This window comes from Pleurodeles waltl, chromosome 1_2 (assembly GCF_031143425.1).
Source record: "Pleurodeles waltl isolate 20211129_DDA chromosome 1_2, aPleWal1.hap1.20221129, whole genome shotgun sequence".
Classification (NCBI taxonomy): Eukaryota; Metazoa; Chordata; class Amphibia; order Caudata; family Salamandridae; genus Pleurodeles; species Pleurodeles waltl.
Window position 1 is genome coordinate 656,405,168 of NC_090437.1, and position 23,057 is coordinate 656,428,224.

The 23,057-nt window shown below is 44.8% G+C and overlaps 1 protein-coding gene across 1 annotated transcript in view; it reads left to right on the top strand.

Moving 5' to 3' along the window:
• The first annotated feature begins 16,642 nt into the window (after window positions 1-16,642).
• The window catches only part of RNF150 (ring finger protein 150), a 437,576-nt gene continuing 431,161 nt past the window's right edge, over window positions 16,643-23,057 (top strand). Inside the window, exon 1 of the mRNA XM_069242581.1 lies at window positions 16,643-17,660. Within this exon, the coding sequence (XP_069098682.1) occupies window positions 17,201-17,660 (460 nt within the window). The 5' untranslated portion in view covers window positions 16,643-17,200. The remainder of the gene's footprint in view (window positions 17,661-23,057) is intronic.

The window sequence follows — 23,057 nt, forward strand, 5'->3', positions numbered from 1 at the left end:
TGAGTATGGTATTCATCATGCGTTGGAAAGTCGCAGGGGCTCCGTGAAGCCCAAAAGGCAATACTGTAAACTGATACAAACCTTCTGAAGTAGAAGAGGAAGTGTTCTCTTTGTCCTGTTTCCTGTTGCCAGTACCCCTTACAGAGATCCAAGGTACTGATATATTTGGCTTCTCCCAATCTTTCTACCATCTCATACACTCTAAGGAATGGATAAGCATCAAATTGTGAAATCTTATTTACTTCCCTGAAGTCAATACAAAATGGGATCGACCCTTCGGCTTAGGTACCAATACGACTGGAAAGTTCCATTAACTATTGGAGGACTCGATGACACCCATTTGCCTCACTTCTTTTTCTATAGAGTCTCTCCTGGCTGCTGGTATACAGTAGGGTTGTAATTGAACCTTCTTCCCTGGGACTGTATTTATGGTGTGATCCAACAGTTCTGTCTTACCTGGCAGAAGGGAGAACACCCTCTGATAGGTTTGGAGTTGGAGGGTTAACACCTGCTTTAATTTTGGTGGGAGAACAGGATCTATACTCTGTATATACAAAGGGATTTCCTCTCTAGAAGTTCCTATCAGGACAAGGCCTTCCCGTTTCTTCAGAAGGTTGATGTAGTAGATTTGGGATGTCTTCTTGTTCAAGTCTATTTCAATACAGTAAGTAACAGGTGTTACGTTTTCTGTAATCACATAGGGGCCCTGCCATTGACCCAGGAGTTTATGGTCTGAAGAGGCTATCATTAATAGAACGGAGTCCCTTACATTGAAGTATCTTTCCTTCGCTTCCCTATCGTATTGATTTTTTGTGAACGTTGCAGCTGTTCCATATTAGTCCTTATGTTGCTGATCTGGCCCAAATGAGTTTTGAGATCAGTTACATACTCAAGCAGTGGTTTGGTCCCATCCTTCTCTTGTTCCCACCCTTTCTTTTCCATATCCAAGAGTGAACGGGAATGTCAGCCATAAAAACGCTTGAATGGAGAAAACCCAGTGCTTTTTCTGTACACTACATATGATAGCAAACAAGGCAAGAGGCAACATGTCTTCCCACTTCCTTGTCTCGAGGACTAAAAGCTCTTTTAAGGTACTTTTTAGTGTAGTGTCATATCTCTTGACACATCGGTCTGTTTGCGGGTGATACGCCATGGTACGGTGTTGTTTGATCCCCAAGTGACGGCATACCTGTCGCATGAGCCTGAATACAAAAGGAGTCCCGTGGTCAGTGAGGATCTCTTTCGCGAACCCCACTTTAGAAAATATGTTAATCATAGCTTTGGCTATATGTGTGGTATAGGTTTGCCTTAGTGCAACGGCCTCGCTAAAACACGTGCCAATGTCTACAAGAACCAGGTCATAACAGCAACCACTGCGTGAGAGAAGAAGGGACCCTATGATGTCCATGCCTACTCTTGTGAAGGCTTCTTCTGTTACAGGAAAGTGCATGAGGGGGACTTTACTGGAAAGGTATCTGCTGTTTTTCTGACATACGGGGCACAGTATTTTTTTACTTGTTGATAGATCCCAGGCCAATAAAACCAATCCAGAATAGATCTCTCACATCTGTGGATGTGGAAGTGGCCCCCTAGCACATGACTATGTCCTAGGAATAAGACCATTTTCCAGAAGGGAGTGTGTACTAGCAGTTGCTGAGGTTCTGCTGTCCCTCCCTTTCTATATAACAACCCCTCCTTTAGAAAAAACTGAGGACCTACGTGGTCCGGGTCATCTTGTTCGTAAGTGATGATCCAGGCTTCCTAAAATATAGGTCTCCTCATTGGGCAGCCCTGAAATTCTGATCGGTGTCCCAAATTAATTTATCAGTGTGCATCGGCAACACATTTTGGGGTGCTTTCTTTTCCTCCATTCTTTGTCTTCTACTTTTTCAGGTTTTTGAAGAGGACCATTCGTGGTCCTCTGTCAGGGAAAAAGGTGCTGTTCCCCACCAGGCATCCCCTTCCTTTCAAGTTCCTTGAACCAGGGTTTCGAGATGGGGATAGTCTTTCCCACGATCAATAATTCTGGCAGTTTTGGTATAAGTTCCACTTGTACAGGAACCACAGGGTTGGTCTGGTGTTGGACTTGAATCTTGGTCATGGGATACCTCTTATTGTCTCTATTGACACATTGGATTTTTACTGTCCCGGCAGCATGAGTTATCGCCCCCGGGAGGACCTGAGGTTGCATCACACTTTGTAGACACCCTGTATCCACAAGGGCGGTGACAGCTCACCATTCACAGACAAACAATAGTGATAGGGAAGCCTAGCTTCGGAGGGAGTGCCACAAAGTGTTCAGACCATCCCTATCTTCCTGGGCTCTTCCTTCTGTCAGCAGAACTGGGCTATGTGGACAAAACCGCTTCATGGGAAACATTGAGGACACTAGGGGGCAGGTCTATGCATTTGCACTGGGATAAAGGTCACTGTCTCTGGTTTCTTAGTCTGAGGAGGTTTATGGGGTTATAGGGATCTGGCTCTTGGATGCCTACAATTGGTGTCCTTTGCCCCTTTGGTAGCTCCTGGGCTCGACTAAGAGCTCTTGCTATCCCTACTGCTCTTTCAAGTGTTAATTGAGTATGCTGACGGACCCACTTCTGTACAGGGGGGAGTGAAGGGAGATGAGATATTGGGCAAGATTGATTTTTTTTAGAATATCCTCTTAGGAGGCAGAGAGGGGTTTGAGCAATCTGGTTCATCATATCGTTGATGCAATAATACAGAGCCCAAGGGGTTTCCTGAGGTTTGGCATAACCTGACCCTATAGGTCTTGTCATCCACCCGCAAATGTTCCAGGATATTTCTTTTGATGTCACCATACGGAGTGGTTCCCTGTGGACTGGAGGCCTGGAATGTAGATTGTAGGTTGCCTGACAATAAGAGGCCCAAATACTGTCCCCATCTTTCTGGGGGCCATGCCGCGACCTGTGCCATCTGCTCAAAATTATTAAAAAACCATTTGGGATCTTCACTTCTGACATATTTTTGTAACACCGCTGAGGGCAAGGCAGTGTGCCCTCTGTTGTCCCAGGACATCGGCAAGTTTTCAAATAGCTATGTCTTGTGATTGGCTTTGACTTGTCAAGGCTTTGTGGAGTGTCTCTCTATTTTCCGCTGCAGTGCCCAGGAATTTTTCCATTACCTTCTCTAGTTTCTCATGGCTCTCTGCCATACAGTTGATCACAGCCTCCATATTTCCTTATCCCACTTTTGACACCACGTTTAGGAGGGACGAGCGGATATATGGATGAGGAGGCTAGGGTTTCTTCTCAATGTTGATGATATTTGTATTTACATATTATTTTTTTTTAAATGATGTGCAGGCCTAAAATCTTTAAAATGTTACTAGACCTGCAGGTCGAGAAGCTTGAATAATCTACTCCACCTAACTGTAATGTACTTAACCCAGAAATGGGTCTCAAATTGTGTGATCCTAGGCAAATATAGTATTTTACAATTGCCTTTTTCTTCATTGTCACATATGAGTGCACCTTCAAATATGTGAGTTCAGCATTTCTGCTGTAAGAAAATCCTCTTTTATTTGATCAAATACACTAAGTAATTGTTCCATCTATAATAAATCTAGCCCACAAATAGGGTACACATGATCCATGCATGACTTCCCTCTTAGTTTACTAATAGCTTTGCCATCAGGCCAGGAGTGTTTCTTAGTTTATATTTAAACACTCACTTTTAATAAGTATATTACTAAAGCATGATGTGGTAACTCACTGTCATTTACAGACAGTACATTTCCAAGAAATGTCCGAAAACCATCCCACTAACTTGCAGCTTTACTAATAAAACTATATAATGTAATAACAATAATCTGTGAAAATTGGGTTTAAAAAAACATATTTATTATTTGCACATCACCAATTAAAGTGTTCTGACTTTTTTTCATCCTATTAAAATATTTTTTTCATCACACAGAAGTTAAAAAATTGCCTTTCACAGCTACTGAAATATATTTTGAAATGTTTGTAAAGCTGACTTAGTTATATAAATGTTAGTAAAATTCTGAGACCAACAGCCTTTCATTTCACACAGGTCAGACAATTCACCTTACAAAATCCTGAACTCTGCAGTCACATGGAAAAGTATTTGCATTGTAAGAAGACAAACTTACTTTTGATCTCTGTCTCTGAACAGAGAACAAAAGTGACAAGAATAAAATTTAAAGGCACCTTAATTGCTAATTAAGTTTCTGACTGAACAGAACACCTGTTCTTTGTCCACCCACCAGAAGTGGTGAGTAGGTTCTAAAAATAGCTCGACCTCACAAAATATGACTTGCCATAGTGACTGGTTGAGTAGATTTTTTGGGCCCTGATGTGGATGTATGTCCATGGTCTGGCACAATCTGCTGTAGATAACGCATAATGAGGGGTGTTTCTTCTGTCTCCTTTCTAGAGATATCTTCTCCTGGATTATGCCGGCCCGGAGTCTCTGAAAAAGAAATAGTGGCAAGTACATGGATGAATAGTTCACTTCAGTATACCATCACCATTTGCTGATGTGCCCTCCTCTTTGTGCCGGGTTTTCTTCTAGAGTGAGGGGAACATGCATCCGATCTACACTGGGACTTCGCCCATCCTTTGAGTGCTCCTTCAGTGTCGGGAGTTGGGTATCTCCAGTGACTATTACAATGTAACATGCACAAGCTACCCGCCAGGTTAGACGTCAGCTGGATCGGGTGTGTGACATTCTAATCAGTGTCCTTTATTTTTAGGGTGGTTTCATGGTATATGGCTTCCGGTTATCATCCCACAGCTTAACAAGGAAAAACGCCCTAATGCATGAGGTGTTTTATGCAGTATGAGTGCATGCAGAAAAACAAGAACGATGTGCCCAAAATGCGGTGTCATAGAAGTGGTCAAACGCGGTGTCACAGATATGCCCAAGTGTAGTGTCACAGAAATTAAAACACCCTTACCCGTGAAGCTCCCTCCCTTTCACAAAACAAACCTCCTCCCTCTACCTCCCCTCGGTACTCACCCGCTATGCCGCAACTCTCCCGAGTTGCGACAGATCATCAGCTTCCTCTGGGGGTGTCCACCACTGTTCACTCCAGGTCTCTGGATTTCCCTCCGTATCCATGGCGTCATCAATGACGTCAGCAGTGTTGGGTGATTCTCCCTCGGGGTGGCACCTTCCTCCTTCTTTCGGACTCTCAGTCTCTCCCTGGCCTCCCTTCGTCTGGTGACAGTTTCCTTTTCTACTCCTCTGGGCTCCCATGATTTATTCTCCCCTCTTGTGGATCCTGCCTCTCTGTTAAAAAATACAGTGGCCCTTTTTTAGTGTCGGTGTTCAGGCAAACTCTCCTGGTTTAACCCTTTCTTCTCTCTGTTCGCAGGTGTTCCGGACGTTATGGTGCATGGTGCAGCAGTTGTGGGTATGTTCGTGATGTGGCCTCTGGCCTAATTTCTCACAGTCTCCTCCTGCAAGATTAGCAGAGTTGTCCCTCAGACATTAGTACCATCAAAGCACTTTTGTTTAGGCATCCTTTTAGTGCTATAGATTGGGAATACGAGACCCCATTCGGGGGCCATGAAACAAGCAAGGGCTACTGGACCTCAATTGTGGTGGTTGAAGTTGTTTGCCTCCGATTTCCAAGGGTCTTTCCTACTACAGACCTAAAAACTTTGCCAAACAGAACCGTTAACCCTTTCTGCACTTGACTCTCCGTGGTAACGATGGCAAGCAGACACAGTAGTCTCAGAGGGTATTGTGTGGGTGCTCGAGTGCAAAGCCAACAATCATTTAAAAATTCAGTAACTGGAAAGTCCAGCCAAGTGCTTACGTTTTCAAAAAAGAAAGTACTTTATTATACAACAGAATTTTACACCTACTAATAATGGAAGCAATTTAGGGGCTGAATTAGATCTTGGCAGAATCGGTCCCGCCTATGCTTTTCCATTGGATTTCCCATGTGCCGCCTTGGAGGTCCGTCCTCTGTATTTAGATGGTGGCAGTCCCATACATGAATGAGTGCACGCGTCCCGCGAACTTGGCCAGAAATCTCCACTTGAATCGTGGCTCAATTAGATTTAGTGGCTGGCGGTGGGACTCCAGATGCTTTTTCAGCTTAGCAAATTAGGATGTTCCTGCTGCCAAGGCAACTGTCGTGGTGTTATCTCCACACCTGAGTTGGCGGATTGGAAGGGAAATGAGGTAAAACCCTACCTTTTTTCCCCATTTTCACTTCCATTTTCGACTACACCAAACTGGACAAGACCTGCCATTGCTGCTACCACTGCACCACAAAGGAAACACAACCCCATTGTTGCCAGACTCAAAGGTAAGCATTACATATAACTAGTGAACGTTGTTTGGTCACTTAACATCAACTTGGAACCAGTGCAGTAATATACGTTACACAAATATTTGCAAAAAACAATTAGTGACATGCATATGTATACAAACCATCTGTGTTGGACATTAATTGAGACACACCTGTATATAAAATAAATGGATGCCATTCTCAATATTTATTTTGGTGTAAGTATTCATTACCAAATGAATGGTTGCACCAAAATAAACAGTACATCACAAGTGTAAACTTTGTCCATGTGTGCACTTTGCAATGAGACCTGTAAGTGAAATGTTTTGCTTCCAGTTGTGAATGTGAGCATATCGCTGGAACAACAATTCCATTCCAATACTGCAATGCACAATGTGGGACATACTGTGTGAAAGTTGGACTCAACTCATCAGACGTACTCCTACTCTAATGTATATTATTTTGGCAATGTATATGTAACAGTGAAAAATGTTTGGATGGTGAATTCCTCTGGCTCTCTTGCCATTCACCTGTCTCCTGGGCACCTATTTGGCACATTTCTGATACCTCAAAGCTTTTACTTGGGAAGGATGGGAGTTGATTGGCTTGTTCGGGTAGAGGGGGCTGGAGTGGGTGATGTGGTTGTGCCTGCATGTTTGCCACTTGCATGTGGCTCAGGTGTTTGTTGTGTATGTTTGGTTGTGTGTTGTGTCCCTGTGCGCAACATTCAGGTGAGTGTGTTTGTTTTGTTCTGATTGCTGTTGTGATATGTGTAGTTGTGCTTTTGTGTGAGTGAGTGTAGATGAGTCTGTGGCTGTGTTGGTAATTGTGGTTCTGTTTTATGTGGGTGTAGTATCCCAGTTTTAGGACATATGCATTGTGTATTTCTGCATGTAAATATTGTGTTGTGGTGAAATGTTAAAGAAGCGTGGTGTGTATGTAGTGTGTTGTGTAGTGTGTTATGCAGGTGAACATATATGGTTAACGTACATAGTGTGTGTGTTATTTACATCTTTTCCATAGCCACTGCCATTTTACATGGCACATTAACTCCTGCAATGGGCTCCCACCGTCAGAAATCCACAGCCAGAACAATGCCTGCAGAACTGTAACAGTTAAATATAGTTGGTGGGAGTCCACCAGCCTGGCAGCTAGGAACAGCACTCTGTCGAGGCGGTTGCAATACATCTAAATATGACGGTCAGAACTCCATCGACTTGATGGAGTACTTGGGACAGCCGCTGCGGTGGGACGGCAGTATCCCTGTCAAGATCTAAATCTGGCCCTTGGTGTCCCTGGATGCTATTTGGACAGAGATGTGCTGTCCCTGCTTCCTCACTACAGATGGTGGCAGTTCAGTTGTGGGGGGCAGATGGTAAGTATCCTGAACCTTAGGGTCTTGAAAACAGATGCACGTCAGAGCTGATAGGTCCTTGATCAAACCCCGAATGGGCTAGGTACAACTTTGGCTGTTGCTGGCCCCACATGGGCTGATTGCACTTTAACAGATATAGACTTACATGGGCCTGCAAAACATTGGCAGTTGCAGGCCTGATTGTTCTGATCATAGCCTTGCTAGTTGTAGCCAAGCATAAACTGATCACAATTTGGGAAGATGCAACCATGCACAGGTCAAACACTGTTAGAAATTGGGTCTCTAGTTAGCAGATGTATGTACCCTGTCCAAGTAGGGACCACAATCCTAGTCAGGGTAAATCAGATTCACACCATAAATTAACCTGTGTCCAACCTCTGGTAGCTTGGCACAGAGCAGAGAGGCTTACCTCAGGAGACAATGTGTAAAGTGTTTGTGCAACACTTAAAACAGTGAAAACAGGTCTGAACCGTGCAGTCAGGGGATGTGTAGTCATTGCGCCATGCAGTTGTAAATGCGATGTCCTCAAGGTGTGGCATTGAATCCTTTGAGATGAAGGCGACACATCATTGTCAAGCCACGCAGCCAGTGATGAGGAGGTAAGGTGCCGGGGTGATGCTGTTGCATCGATCCTGATTCGCGCAGTCAGCAATGCGAAGTCTTTGTCCTCAGCAGCAGCGGACATTCATATGTATCGAGGAGAGATGCCGCAGTTCTGATAGGTGCAGTGGCAGTCATGCGTCGACGTTGAGGGTTGCAGCACAGACAAACCCCATTTCCAAAGGCACAGGACTGGATTGGCACAACTTGGCAGGGCAGGACAGGTTGCAGAGTCCAAGTCCTCTAGAATAGATTCAGGCAGTCTTTGATGTTCCTCAGACTGCAGAACAGGAGGCAAGCCAGCAAGCCCTTAGAGTCACTTGTGTCTGGGGATGAAGAGATGCAGGTCCGGTCATTCTCACTCCCAGGAAAGGAGGGCAGCAGGACCGTCATAGCAAAGCAGGAGTACAGCAAAGTCCAGCAGAGTCCTTCTTCCTGACAGAGTATCCTCTGATCCAAAAGTATACTGATTTGGTTAGGTCAGAAGTCGAGTTTCTATACCCAGTGGTCCCTTTGAAGTAAGGGTGACGTCAAAGAAGATCTTTAAAGTGCACACACGTCTTCTCTTTCTAGCCCTGGTTCCAGGGCTGGAACCAGGGCTGGTTCCAGGGGGTAGGCAGCTCTTTGTGTGGGGACAGACACAGCCCTATTCAGGTTCAAGGGTCAGCTTCTCCCTCCCATACTGTCCAGGATAGCCCATCAGCCTGGTGATGTCCCATAAAGATGTGAATGGCCCATCAGGCACACCTCATACCCCTATGTGTGTGACTTTCTAGAGGGAATGCACAAAGCCCAGCTGTCTCCTCGCCCAGACGTGTATTGGAGGCAGGCATTAGACACACAGGGCTTAAGAACAGAAAAATGCCAACTTTCTAAAAGTGGTATTTTTAAAGTGTTATTCATAAATCCAACTTTACCATTAAGGAGGATTTATTATTACAAGTCCATAGGTACCAAACATGACAGTCCTACTCCTTCTCAATTAGGAATTACACTTTATAAATGTAGTAAGGAATCCTATGACAGGGGTGGGCCTCACAGTAGTGAAAAATTAATTTGGAAATTTGTTACTACCAGGACATGTAAAACTAAAAAGTATATGCCCCGTCTGTTACTTATACTGCAGCGTGCCCTATGGGATACCTAGTGCCTACCTTGGGGGTGTCTTATGGGTAATAAAATGGGTGTTTAAGACTTGGCAAGGGGTTTTAAATGCAAAGTTGACATGGCAGTGGAACTGCACATACAGGCTCTGCAGTGGAAGGCCTAAGACATGTTTAAAAGGCTACTTGAGTGGGTGGCACAATCAATGCTGCAGGCCCATGTAATGCCATCTGTATTTACCTAGTGGCTCCATCTTGACCACTGTCTCCATTTTGTGCTTAGCTTAGCTTAACTTCAAACACTGTCACATTGGCGGTGTAAGTATTTTTCCTTGCACAGCTTGTTAACGTGTTTTTCGCTTCTTCTCAACAAGAACGGGCACATGACATGGGGGAGCAGGAATGATAAGAGTACCAGGCTAAGAATGTTTATTGTAAAGTAGAGAACAGCTGGGTCTTGGAAAAACACTATGAGATTTGGCCAGTCTCTTGCGTGTTTTTCCTCAACACTGACCTGGTACAGCCAATGTTTGAACAACAACTTATTTGATGAGATGGGAGGTTTCTAGAATTCTCCTCTCCAATTTGTTTAAAGTATATAAGGGGAGGAAGATTACCAACCGACACTAAAAGGGACTCTTCTGAGGAGGGACGCCTTGCTCAGAAAATAATCCTAATTGTGGGTAGTTTCCCTCTGCTTCGGTTCTCCGGATTCCATGGCCTGAAGTTGGCAGACCACGTGACGCTGTTGGTTTCAAGTCCCATGGTTATGCATTTTTACTTCTTCTTTTTAGCTTTGCATTGTGCATGCATGAAAATGTAGTCACTATATATATATTATACTCATTGTTGAGGTATTGCATTCTTTTTGTTTCTGTGATCAGTATTATTTTACTTTTGTGATTATTTTTAGGAAGTGCATGTGTGTTTCTGCATTTGAAATAAACGCTCATGTTATTCTTTCCATGTATGAAACTTGGAAAGTGCGTTAATAAATTCATTACTCAGACTAAGAGTGTTGCATTCTTGGCATTCCTTTCATTTTGTCTCCTCTCAGTCTGAAGTAGAGCAGAACAGCCCACTGGTGGAATTTAATTTACAGGTCCTGAGCATATAGTGTGCAATTTACTAGGGACTGATAAGTAAATTAAATATGCCAGTTGTGGATATACCAATGTTACCATGTTTTTGGGGAGTGAGCACATGCATGTTAGCACTGGTTAGTGCCCAGAGTCCTAAGACCAACGAAAGCAATTCAGCTAAAAGTGGAGGGAAACAAGCAAACAGTTTGGAGTGACACTGCAGAGAGGGCCATTCCCAACAAACAAAATTCACAATTACATACCCTGACAGGTCTCAGCACATGCTGCGTGGAGTCACAGTACCCTAAAGGAACCATTGTGGAGAGTCTCATGGTATGCATTACTGTTTTTGTGCATTGCATCATCTACCTCCCTTTGGCTTAACAAAGGCCTAACTCTTTTCAATTTAAGATATCAGGATAGGTATACAGCTCCTCCAGCAAGAGATCTAGACCTCATGTGTTGTACCATCTGAGAGGCTGGATGTCACGAGTACATCAGCCCTGGTTGTACAGCCATCCCTTGAGTAGTCTGTGGAGTATTCCCTTACTTAGCCATAGAGGGCTTGGAAATGGAATCCCAGTTGGGTAGTGAGGTCCCACTTTTGACAGTCAGGAGATGTGTATCCACAGTCAGAAACTGTAGAATTGATTTTCAGTGCATTTTCCATGCTGTTCTCCAGACACAGCCTTTGTCTAGAGTGGTACTTCTTGCAGCAGTGTAGTTTCCAACCTGGAGCACCTACAACAGTCACAAAAAGACCTGAGGTGTCTGCACCTGGTTTTCATCAACACAACTGAAGGAGTAATCAGGGAAAGACAGAAGTGCAACCCTCACCTAAAGGTTTTCTAACCTTGTATGTCAGAATCTCCAGTCCCAAACTTCACCTATACCATCCACCAAATACCTGTGTTAAGGATTGACCAATCAGCAGCTCCTTGCTAACTAAAAGGCCTCATCAAAAATCTATAGAAGCCCTGTCTTTACTCCAATCACTTCAGTGTGTAAGTCTTCTCCATCACTTTCAGGATTGTAAGCAATGCACTGCACTGCTTCCACTGTTTCTGAACACAACCTTCACCTCCATCTTGTGAAAAGTCAGGCAAGGGCTATCCAAAATGGATCTCAGTGACCTCAAATACTCTGGGTCACTCATACAAATCATGTATGTACCACGCAGGCTATGCACATCAACATGCATAACATGCACTCTGGTAGCGCAAGGAACTCTGTAAGCACACAAAAGAAGAATGTTACACACTTGAGCCTATGGGCCCCAATTCCAATAGCTTGAATAGAAATTCCTGGACAAACTAGGGATTCTCAAAATATGGTATGCCTCAGCCACTGCTCTTTATGCTAAACCCATTACAAAGACGGTAGTACATTGTCAGAAAATGAGGGTGCTCTTGGTGCAATCCTCCAGGTCACAGGACAAGTCAAGGACCTACTCATGTCAGGGGCAAGCCTAGACCTCTGCGCACACTAGATTAGTGTGCCACCAGAGCCAAACATCAAAATTCAGGATACATGACACACTCAGTTCGGTACTCAGGGCAGAGGAACACACTTGTACATCATGCAAGGGATATTTCCATGCCAACAAATGCTCCCGTCCCCCACCAACACCTCAGAAAAGCCTTGTTACATGACCAAAAAAATAGAGCTTGCACTGACCCAACCTAGAAATCGAATCGAAATTTAGACACTTGTATGTTGTTTTTGAGTTTCTCAAGTCTGTCCTCCACATTAACAATGGAGTTCACAACATACAAATGGAAACTGGTGAATGAATCAACATCCCGCTGCTGAACTTTACCTGATACGTCCAGCAGACCAACCCTCCTCCCCAGTATTAATGTGGTAATTTATTCTCCAAACACTCTCACAGTGAGTGCCTCCAGCCTGCCCTCGACTGCCATTCTCTTTACTTCTGTGCCATCCATCGTCCCGTGGAGGCTAAAGGAAGCCATCAATGCCTTCTACCCTTGCGCGGGATCTGAATGATCACTGTTAGCTTCTCCCGCTCCCTAGTGAAACTCACCCTTGATTTCAGATTTGGATTGAAACTAGTCTATCATTGATGTTTAAATCCGTGCTCTCCTTGAGGCCTCAGTCTTCCTGTGTGTTGGGAGATCTTTTTGTGGCTTTACCATGGTTTTTGGAGTCTGAGGGCACAGAATTCCCCCTATGTGCTGTTCCAAGTGTAATATGAAACTGTTGTTCTCGGTCTCAATCCACTGTTGGTACTGGAGCCGTCCATGCTGAGTTGGGTGGGCAGGGTTTCATGTGCCCTTGAAACACACGAGGTAGATGAAAATACTCCACATCATAGACATGTTTTATCCACAAACTGCTGACCTGAGTTCAGAACACTGCACATGCTGTTTCACGTGCAGAACACCAGTGCTGGAAATATGCTTCTGTACTTTCTTGAAAAGAAGTGCCCTGTTGGCTCTCCCTGACAGTGCTCCCAGAATAGCTGATGGGGGTGCCAGCCACCAGCACTGATTTGGGTGATAGTCTCCAGGTGGACATCGCGTTCATCGATCCACCTCACACATTTGAAGCAGCACCGGTTCTGACACCCTGTGTCTACCCAGAAAGATGGGGGACTGTGGACTGGGGTGTTATTTGCAGGCAAAAGCATCATTGACAGTGAGCTCAGAGAGGCACATCGGTCTCTAGAGCCCTTGTGACCATACCCCCATGTGATAAACGTATTTCCTTGGTGTAAATGTGCAATTTGGAATGGTAGGAAAATGGGGAACCTCTCCTACATAATGTCTACAAGAGTGGGGTTAAGGGAAAAACAAGGAGGGGTTAAATCAAGTACATATAAATTTTAAAACACCCCCCAAAAAAGAATGATGAGTGCTATTCACCAAAGTTATAGCTATGTCTACTACAGTAGTACTGCTGACAAGAGAAGTTCAAATCTACTCAAGCCAAGCCTTGGAGTAAGTCAAGCACCACATGTGGCCAATCACTTATGCTGCAAAACAATCTGATAGAACTCAATCGAGAGAGGACACACACTAAAACATATAGCTGTAGTGGAAGGAAAATGGGGAATCTCTCCTACAAAATGGCTATGAGTATGGAGTAAGGGAAAAAACAAGAAGGGATTAGAGGAAGTAAATATAGATTTTAACCTCTCCCCCCCCAAAACAAATTTTTTAAGATTTAGTAAAGTTATACCTATGTCTACTACAAGAGTACTACTGACACAAGAGTTTAAATCTACCCAAGCCAAGCCTTGGAGTAAGTCAAGCACCACAGACAGCCAGTCACTTATACTGCAAAATACTCTCATGGACCTCAATGGATATGGGATGGAAACTAAAAACATATAGGAAAAACTAGGAATATAAGGGGAATAATATTTTTACTTTTCAAATTATGTTTTTTTTTTAAACGTTTGAGCGTTTAAAAAATCCCCATATGTTTTGCTAACAGTGATAGGGAACATGTATAGCTAAACACTACATTTAGGTTCTACACATCCACTACTGCAATAGTGGTGTGGGATGAACATTCAGGATTCCACCACAATGATTAACAGTTGAAATTCACTACAACAACAAACATTCACAAACCACTTGACCACAAAGAAAAGCACGCTAAAGACCTAACACAACTTTTTACATCATGTTAGTGAATTTCTTTGTTGCCTTGCCCCTCATTTTCCTGAACAATTATCAGTGTAGACGAGAGCTGATTTCTAGACAAAGGATCCACATAGGGGCTGTATTTGAATACACGGTGCAATGGGATAACTTTTAATTTTAAAAACTAAAAATGAATGGTTAACTGTGCTTGAGAGAAAAATAGCATTTGCCATATAGCAAATCAAGGTGCTTAGTGGGTGTTGGGCTTTTTTGCTTACGCTGAGTCATCCCCAATCTTTTTGCCTCCTGCCTCCTATTTTTTCTGACCTTTTGCTGTTGGCTTTTGAACTCTGAGCACTTTACCACTGCTAACCAGTGCTAAAGTGGATATGCTCCCTGTGTAAATTGTATTGTTGATTGGTTTATCCATGATTGGCATATTTGATTTACTAGTAAGTCCCTAGTAAAGTGCACTGGAGGTGCCAGTGCCTGTAAATCAAATGCTGCTAGTTGGCCTGCAGCACTGTCTGTGCCACCCACATACGTAGCTCTGTAATCATGTCTCAGACCTGCCACTGCAGTGTCTGTGTGTGCAGTTTTAACTGTAAATTCGACTTGGAAAGTGTCCCCACTTGTCAGGCCTAAACCTTCCCTTTTCTTACATGTAAGACACCCCTAAGGTAGGCCCTATGTTGCCCCAAGGGCAGGGTACAGTGTATGATTAAGGTAGGACATATAGTAATGTGTTTTCTATGTCCTGACAGTGAAATATTGCGAAATTCGTTTTTCACTGTTGCAAGGCCTGTCCCTCTCATAACCTGGGGCTACCTTTAAATACGATAAATGTGTAGATTCCCTTTGGGAGCAGATGGATATGTGGAGTTTGGGGTCTTTGAGCTCACAATTTAAAAATATATATTTTAGTAAAGTTGATTTTACGGGTGTGTGTTTGAAAATGCCACTTTTAGAAAGTGAGCATTTTCTTGCTTATACCATTTCTGTGACTCTGCCTGTTTGTGGATTCCCTGTCTGGGTCAGTTTGACAGTTGAGATGGTTGCACCTCACACTAGACAGGGACACAAAGGGAACTGGGATGTAACCTGCATTTCCTGATGAGTCATCTGTGCTAGGAGGGAAAGTGGTCACTTAAATTGCGACATCCCAAGCCCTTTTTGACACACACTCGCCCGTGCTGGGTTATTTTTTACACATCCAATATACATTTTCACGCTAACCATGTTAGTGTGTGTTTTAAACTACATAAAAACTCTTTTTGCTTTTTAATTGATAACTTGACTTGTGTATTGTGGAGTTTTGTTGTTTTGGTCTTGTTTTGTTTAGATAAATATTTCCTGTTTTTCTAAACCTGTGTTGTGTCATTTTATAGTGTTTTCATTAAGTTACTGTGTGTGTTGGTACAAATACTTTACACCTAGCACTCTGAAGTTAAGCCTACTGCTCTGCCAAGCTACTAAGGGGGTAGGCAGGGGTTAGCTGAGGATGATTCTCTTTTACCCTGACTAGAGTGAGGGTCCTTGCTTGAACAGGGGGTAAACTGACTGCCAACCAAAGACCCCATTTCTAACAGTGGGGAAGATATGTTTATCAGGGGTAGAGATGAACGTCCAGATCCACCTCCAGGTTGAGCCTTTGCCACCTAAATCCTGGAGAACGTCTGCTTCGCCTGCCTCCTCTCGCCCTAACACTTCTATTTATGGTCCTTCACAGTGTGTACTTCCACCCCCAAAGCATTGACAAAGATTTTCAACTCTTGCCACATGGCAACTTCTCTGCTGCTCCTGGTCTGTAATGAGACAGACCGTGTAGTTCCCAGCAGTGTTCTACAATAAAATTAACTACAATGCTTGTCTTTCACAGTGAAGTTTTTTTCCTCTTCGGTGTGGTGGTCTCTGTCTGGAAAATTGACTGCGATGTCCCCAATCACAATCTTCAAAGGGAAGAGAGCCAGGGTGTGCACTAGAATTATCTGGTGTAGTTTTGCTATTTCCCTATATTTTCCATTCTGATTTTTCCAGAGGGTAGTTGAATATCTCTGCCTGGAGGCTTAAATCAGAAATATGATTGTGAAGCTACTTAAGTTAACAATTGTAATTTATTTTGTAAGATTCTCTCCACCCACGCATGTAAGGAGTGGTGGAGACTAATAAATCCTACTGCTAGGCAGAGATTTCCATCTAGATATTGTAAATACCATCCGGTTGAAGACTACATCCAGGTGTGGGTAAAATCTACTTGTGCAGAAATATCTGCAAATTAACCTTCCTTTGTGAATATAATCCAGTATTAGTAAACAATTGCAGTGTGGCTCTTCTGATGTTGCATGTGCAACACAAAAATAATATTGAAAGACACGCTTGCATCGTGGCAGTTCGAGAATACACACGCAATCAAAAACACAAAATTGAAAAACTGTAGTGTTGCGGTCATAGGCATGCTGTGGCGTGAACTGTAAACACGCAGCGGTGTACATCGTGAAAAAAGCGACGAATGGGAAAGCATAGAGGAGCGGTGGCGCAGCTCTGAGATCGTCTGCTTCTGTCTGTTCATGCAAGGGAGGGGTCTATTTTCCGAAGACTGACGAAGATCAGGGTTACACGCATTCCATGGGACACCACGGCAGGTCTGTGAGCCAGTCTTCTGATGGGGAGCGCCGCATGAAGCTGCAGAGCAACTAACAGCTGCACAGCAGGGGGTGTGCCAAGAAGGCTTAGGAGCTCACCCGCTGACAGCACTGCAGAGGACTGTATGCAGCAGTCTCCCGGTGCAGAACTATACATACACCACAGTATTCAATCAATTTACAATCTGGATGAGAAAAAAACTAAAGATCCCCTGCAAGAGATCCATAGCAGGCGCACTGGCTACAGGAGTGCCCTGACCACAGCTCAGCATGGCGGGAAGCTGTGTGCAGTAGGGTGCTGTGCGTCGGAGCACCGGTACAGTAGGGGTGTGCAGGGACAGCACTGCATGGATTTGTGCGCGAGGACAGCGACATAAAGCGCTCCGTGCAGGAGCAGCAGCACTAGGCGCTTTCTGCGGGATCGAGGCCTTTGAAGGAGCGGCGGCACAGGGGTTCCTGTGTAGCGGGGAGCTCTTGCCCCAGAGGGGGCTGGGGCCCGCCATGGCCCCCGTGTCTCTGGTGCAGGCATGCCGCAGCCTGGCGCTCTCAACATGGCTGCTGTCCTCCTGCTGCTTCGTGCATCTGCTGTGCCTGGACTTCACGGTGGCAGAGAAGGAGGAGTGGTACACTGCCTTCCTCAACATCACCTATGCCGACCCTGTCCTGGGAGAGCTGCGCTCCGAGAAGAGCGAGTGCGGGCGCTACGGGGAGCACTCGCCCAAGCAAGATGCTCGAGGGGTTGCGGTCATGCCCGCGGCCCAGGACCGGCTGGCCTGCGACCCGCACAACACCCGCTTCCCCGTGCCGGCCCACGCCCGGAGCTGGGTGGCACTCATCCCCAAGGGCAACTGCAGCTACCGGGACAAGATCCGGCTGGCAGCCATGCACAACGCGTCGGCCGTGGTCATCTTCAATGTTGGCTCCGCCAACGCTAATGAGACCATCACCATGTCTCATCCAGGTGAGAGCTCGCGGCACCGAGTGGAGCCCTTGGCACGGCGGGTCCTGAGGGGGAGGGGGAGGGCGTGAGTGTGGGGCCCGCAATAACCCTCTTAGGGGCATGACACTATCTCTTTCATAACATTCCCCACCTGGTTGGGCTCACACCTCTGCCGTAGCTGTGCTCCCGATACACGTCTCCGCCAACCACCTGCTTGCCGTACTCCCCCTTTCAATGCAGGCCACCCTCCTAACCCCACACTCTTTTTTTATTTTTTATTTATTTTTATCAGTGCTTACCTCTTGATTTACTTTTGGCCGCTTAGCCGGCGACTCTTCCAAATTGGCACCTCTCCCGCCATCCCATGCTCGCAACACTTAAACTAAACCTCCCCACATAGCCACAGCCCTGCCTCGGTCATACCTCCTCCTTACTTTTTGATTTAGTTATAGTTCAGCTCTTCCCCATCTGCACATTTCCCTCCTGCCACCCACTGCCACTTCGTTGTACTTAACACACGTCCCTTTCATGCTTACTCCCTTGTCACTCGTCCACAACGTCATTCCCACCTGCTTTTCACCCTGTCTTTCATTCAGACCTCATCATGCTTGCCTCTCGTGTCCTCTGTTCACTTTTTAGACTCGTGTTCTTGTCTTCGACTGAATATCTCCCGTGGCCGACCCCATGAATACATACCACTGTTCTGTGAATCGGGCTTCTCTCTGTCACTGCCCTCCACGCTCAGGCCTCTCGTCAGCGGTCTCAGAATTATACATCCTCCCAGTGCCTCTCTCCATGGGGTCCTGTAAACCCGCGTTGGTGGTTGATCCTTTTCTTACGTTGCTGCCGCTTGCTCATACTTGTTATTAAGGAAAAACCTGAAAAGATGGCTATTTACATATATAATTCCTGCCTTGCTCGCTGTTGTCTTTCAGCTCTAGCCCCGTGGGGTTGCAGTTTTCGCCTCATAAGTGTTATTCATTCATTTGACTGTGCTTCTCTTTGTTACCCCCAAATATGACCCCGATTACTGCCATGAATTAGGTCGCACTATAGATGTCTGACGTCTGCAAATTGTTAGTGTGTGCGTCCCACCTCCTCGCGCCTGCTTGCTGTCCATCCCATTCTTGCCTCGCGCTGACTAGTAAGGCTGCACTTCAGGAAGCCAAATGGAGAGAGTTCTGTATGTTCTGGTACCACGGAACACAATACATTTCACTTATCCTCATTGGGACCGAAAGATTACTGGTACCCTGGACATTAATGTAAGAGGCGTTTTAACTAGTAGGATAGTGTGATTTGAGTCAGAGGGTAGCTTTTGGTGTCGAACGGTGAGGAAGGAGTATTTTTTTTTCTTTTTACAAGGCAGATGGTTGGGCTGAAAAACATGTCTATACTAATATATTTGGAACGACTGCTTATGAGTACTCAGAACTCTGTCTTTCAGCTGAGAACACTGTCATATGATTTTGAGTATTCAGAAAACCTCTAAGCATATATCCATTTTCATTTCTCATAGTTGTGGATCATAATTTTGGAAGTGGCAAAGTTAAAATTTTGGAAATAGAGAACATGCTGAGTGGGCCCCCAAATGTTGCAGTTTCGCCAGAGAGTCAGGAAGGAGACAGTGAAGGAATCTCTCTCCAACCAACCACCAGCACGAAGGGTAGTGGGGATGGCCATACCTTGGAAGGCCTGGAGCAGCAAAGCCTACAAGAGGCAATCGGGAGAAAGTAAATGGGAGCTCAGCTTGACAACCGGAAGCAGGCTGGAATGCCAGCTAGAGCAGACATATATTTGGAACCCTTGAGGGGTATGTGAGGCTTCAGACTTCTTGGGAATACAAACCAGACTCTAATGAAATTACATCCACTATAGTCAGATATATGATTGATTCGCTAAGAAAACTGGTTCAGAGCATCCCCCATGTTAGGAGTGAGGAGGAACTGTTTGAAGAGAGAGTTAAGCAAGTGGTCTCCGCAAACCTTAAATTCTGTGCAATGAAGTAAAGCAGGTGTAATATAGCTCGATAAAGTGTTACATTCATGGTGAGAAAAATAGACTTTTGTATCGGAGCAAAATGAAAGGAAGACTGCGGTGCAGGTAATAAAACACCCACCCCACCCACAGTCCAGCCTGCTGACCTCTGCGTGGTTTAAGCACTTCCCACAGGTGCAGGCAGTGCGGGCGATAGTTTGAAGTGAACTAGCCTAGTCATTCATTTTCTCTGCCTCCATCTGTTGCTTGATCACTTAGGGGGTTATTCTAACTTTGGAGGAGTGTTAATCCGTCCCAAAAGTGACGGTAAAGTGACGGATATACCACCAGCCGTATTACGAGTTCCATAGGATATAATGGACTCGTAATACGGCTGGTGGTAAATCCGTCACTTTTCCGTCACTTTTGGGACGGATTAACACCTCCTCCAAAGTTAGAATAACCCCCTTAGTATGTTATTGAACCTTTTATGTCTTTCCTTAACTATTTTCCATCCAAGCTCTTGCCTTCTACCAGCGGTGTCTGGTTCAGGCTATCTTCAGCGGTTAGCAATACATGCTTGCGCACACTGTATCCCATTATGATCGCCGGAAACAATTCTCATTAATTGATTTCCTAAACAAGTCCATGTTCAGACCTCTCCTCAACAAGCAACCTGCGGACACCTTTCCTTAACAGGTGTCATTTGATGACTTTCCTCAACTCCTTCGCATCCCCATTTCAGTCGGCTCCCAATGGATCACCCAACACGTTTTCGTTAAGATGTTCCAAAGCATGCCTGCTTTTAGCAGATCCTTCATGCATGCTTTCCTAAACATCTCCCTGTCAACCCACCATACATTTGTCTCTCTCATGCATGCTCTCCCCGAACAGATTAACATGGATGTCTCTGGTGAGGTAGGCACTGGGAGAGGTCAAGGACAAACTAAGGGCATAAATCGCTCTCCCTGTACCACATCCTGTTGAAAATGGATTTCCTCTGTTCTCAGACTGCATCTTTGTGTGGGGGCTCTTGGCAATCCCTGTAAGTGGTGCACAGCCTGGTTGTTTATGCATATGGACACTGGATGCATGTTCAGTACTTTACTATGTTTGTCTCTAGGCGGATGAAGGAAAGGGATCTACCTAACACCAACACACACTCTCTTTCACCTGTATGTAGGGAGGTGAGTGTTGCTGTATTTTCACCCCTGATAAAGGAAAAAATGAAACTGTACACAAGTGTTCTTAGTCTTGATGGTTATGCAATGCATAGGGGAAGAAAAAGGCCATATACTGGCAAAAGCAAGTTCATCATTTTGTGAATGAAGGATGTGCTTGCTGCTGCCATTACACTGTGTTTGTCCCAAAGTGCAATTTTAGCATTTGACCTAACAGCGACCGCCAATGCCTTCCATCCTAACACCCTATAAAAAACTTTGAGTGCATGTGAGATATTTGGAACAGCTTACAAATGCTTAAATCCCTCACTGTCTGAAGGTCTCAGAAAGTCATTCCTCCTTTTACCTCTGATAATAAAATCCTGAGCTATGAAGTCCGCAGGATTCCATCCTGCATCCGTTCCTGTTTACAGTGTACATGTTATGTTATTGAAACAATAAAGCGGAACCACTCACCCCCGTGGGTGCATCTCAGCGCTTCGGTAGCACAGTGCCCAGCAACTGCCTAAAACAACCAGGTCTTCAAGAGTTTTTTAAACTTAGCAAAGGCTGGCCAAGTGCGGATGTAGTACGGAACTTGATTCCACTTGCGACAATGAGGCAAGTGTGCTCACTTGCCTCCTTGTGTGATCAGATGGGTGTTCGTTTCTGTATGTATGCGGACGATGCACAACTCGTCTTTTGCCTTTCTCATCCTGCTTTGTTGAAGCATAACCTTGGCCTCCTGTACTGCCTATCACCAGTGCACTGGGAGATGCCTTCAAACCTTTTGAATTTAAATCCAGCTAAAACTGAGATCTTAATTACTTCACCAGACTTGGCATGATCGACGAACACCCACTTGCTCGCCTCTCCCAGCCCCAAGAAAGATTTTCCACAACTTGAATGTTCTTATAGATTCTGATCTATCCTTTAACTCTCAGGTGAGGATGGTAGCAAACATTTGTTTTGCTCAAATAGGGAACCTTTTTATTGACTCCTCCATTCACGACTCGGTAATAAACACCCTAGTGCAATCTAGATTGGACTACATCAACAACATGTACTTATAGCTCATGATAAAACGTTACAATGCCTAAAGGTCCTAATACATATTGAAAACTTAGTAATGTGTGTGTCGAAGAACATTGTAGCACAAGAGAATGATACATCCCTTAAACGTGCTTTTTGAAAAATGTACATTTTGGCATGGCAAAATCCAGATACCATTAAGCCCCTTTTCACTTCAAGCATGCCACTTGCTTTGAAGAGGATGGTGGTTGTAATTCAGGCAGTTGAGGGTATTTAAAAACATGCAGACCTCAGTCCTCGTTTGGGTCCAAAGGGATTGTCCACTGGTCAAAGTAAGAGGGGTGCAGTAGACATCGAATATATTGCTTAAACCTGGACCCAAAGACCTCCTTTGCTTGCTTTACTGCTACAGATCTTCTTTGTGACCATTCCTGATACTGCTTTTCCATCCATACCTTCCTTCTACAGATATTCTCTGCATGCCTGACTTCTACAGAGCTTTCACGCCTTCCCTCCACATATGCACACACATGCCTTCAATAAATCACCAGGTTTCTTTCCCATTTAAAGATCCCAAAATTGCCTACTGGAAAGAAGCATATTTGCATTCCCTTCAGCCGATTCCCGTCATTAATCTGTGGTTACTGTTTCCCATGTCTGTATTTATTTACTGTTTCCCATGTCTGTATTTATTTATTCAATAGACCCTTATGCACTCCCTGAGCAGAGCTATGTGCCTGGTGCCCAACTACAGAGCAACTGGTTTGGCTTGCCTTTATTCTGTCTCATATGTCAGTTTGATGCCTTTTCTTCTCCAGACTGCTCTGCTTTCAAGCATTGTGCAACAGGGTCAGACTGGGACTGAAAATAAGCCCAGGCACCAAAAAAAGAGTAAAAAAACAAAGTAATGGATGGAAGTCTAAATTAATCTCAGCCACTGGCAGTCGCTAGGGACCGCACCTCAATCCATTGTTTTTTGCTCACTGTACCATCCGTTTGGACCCAGGTACATGCCAATCAGCCTTGACCCTGCTCCAATGGGAACAGTCCAGCCCGAACCCCAGGCTAGATCCTCCCTGAACTGAAACACAAGCAAACCTGGATTGGTTTCACCTTTTATTATGGGCTCATCAGCCAGGTATAGCTTGATTTCAGTGACACACGGACCACTGCACCCATGACTGGACATACCGGTCACACTTAGGGCATCAATAAACAAAGTGATGGATGTAATGCTTGAATTAATCTC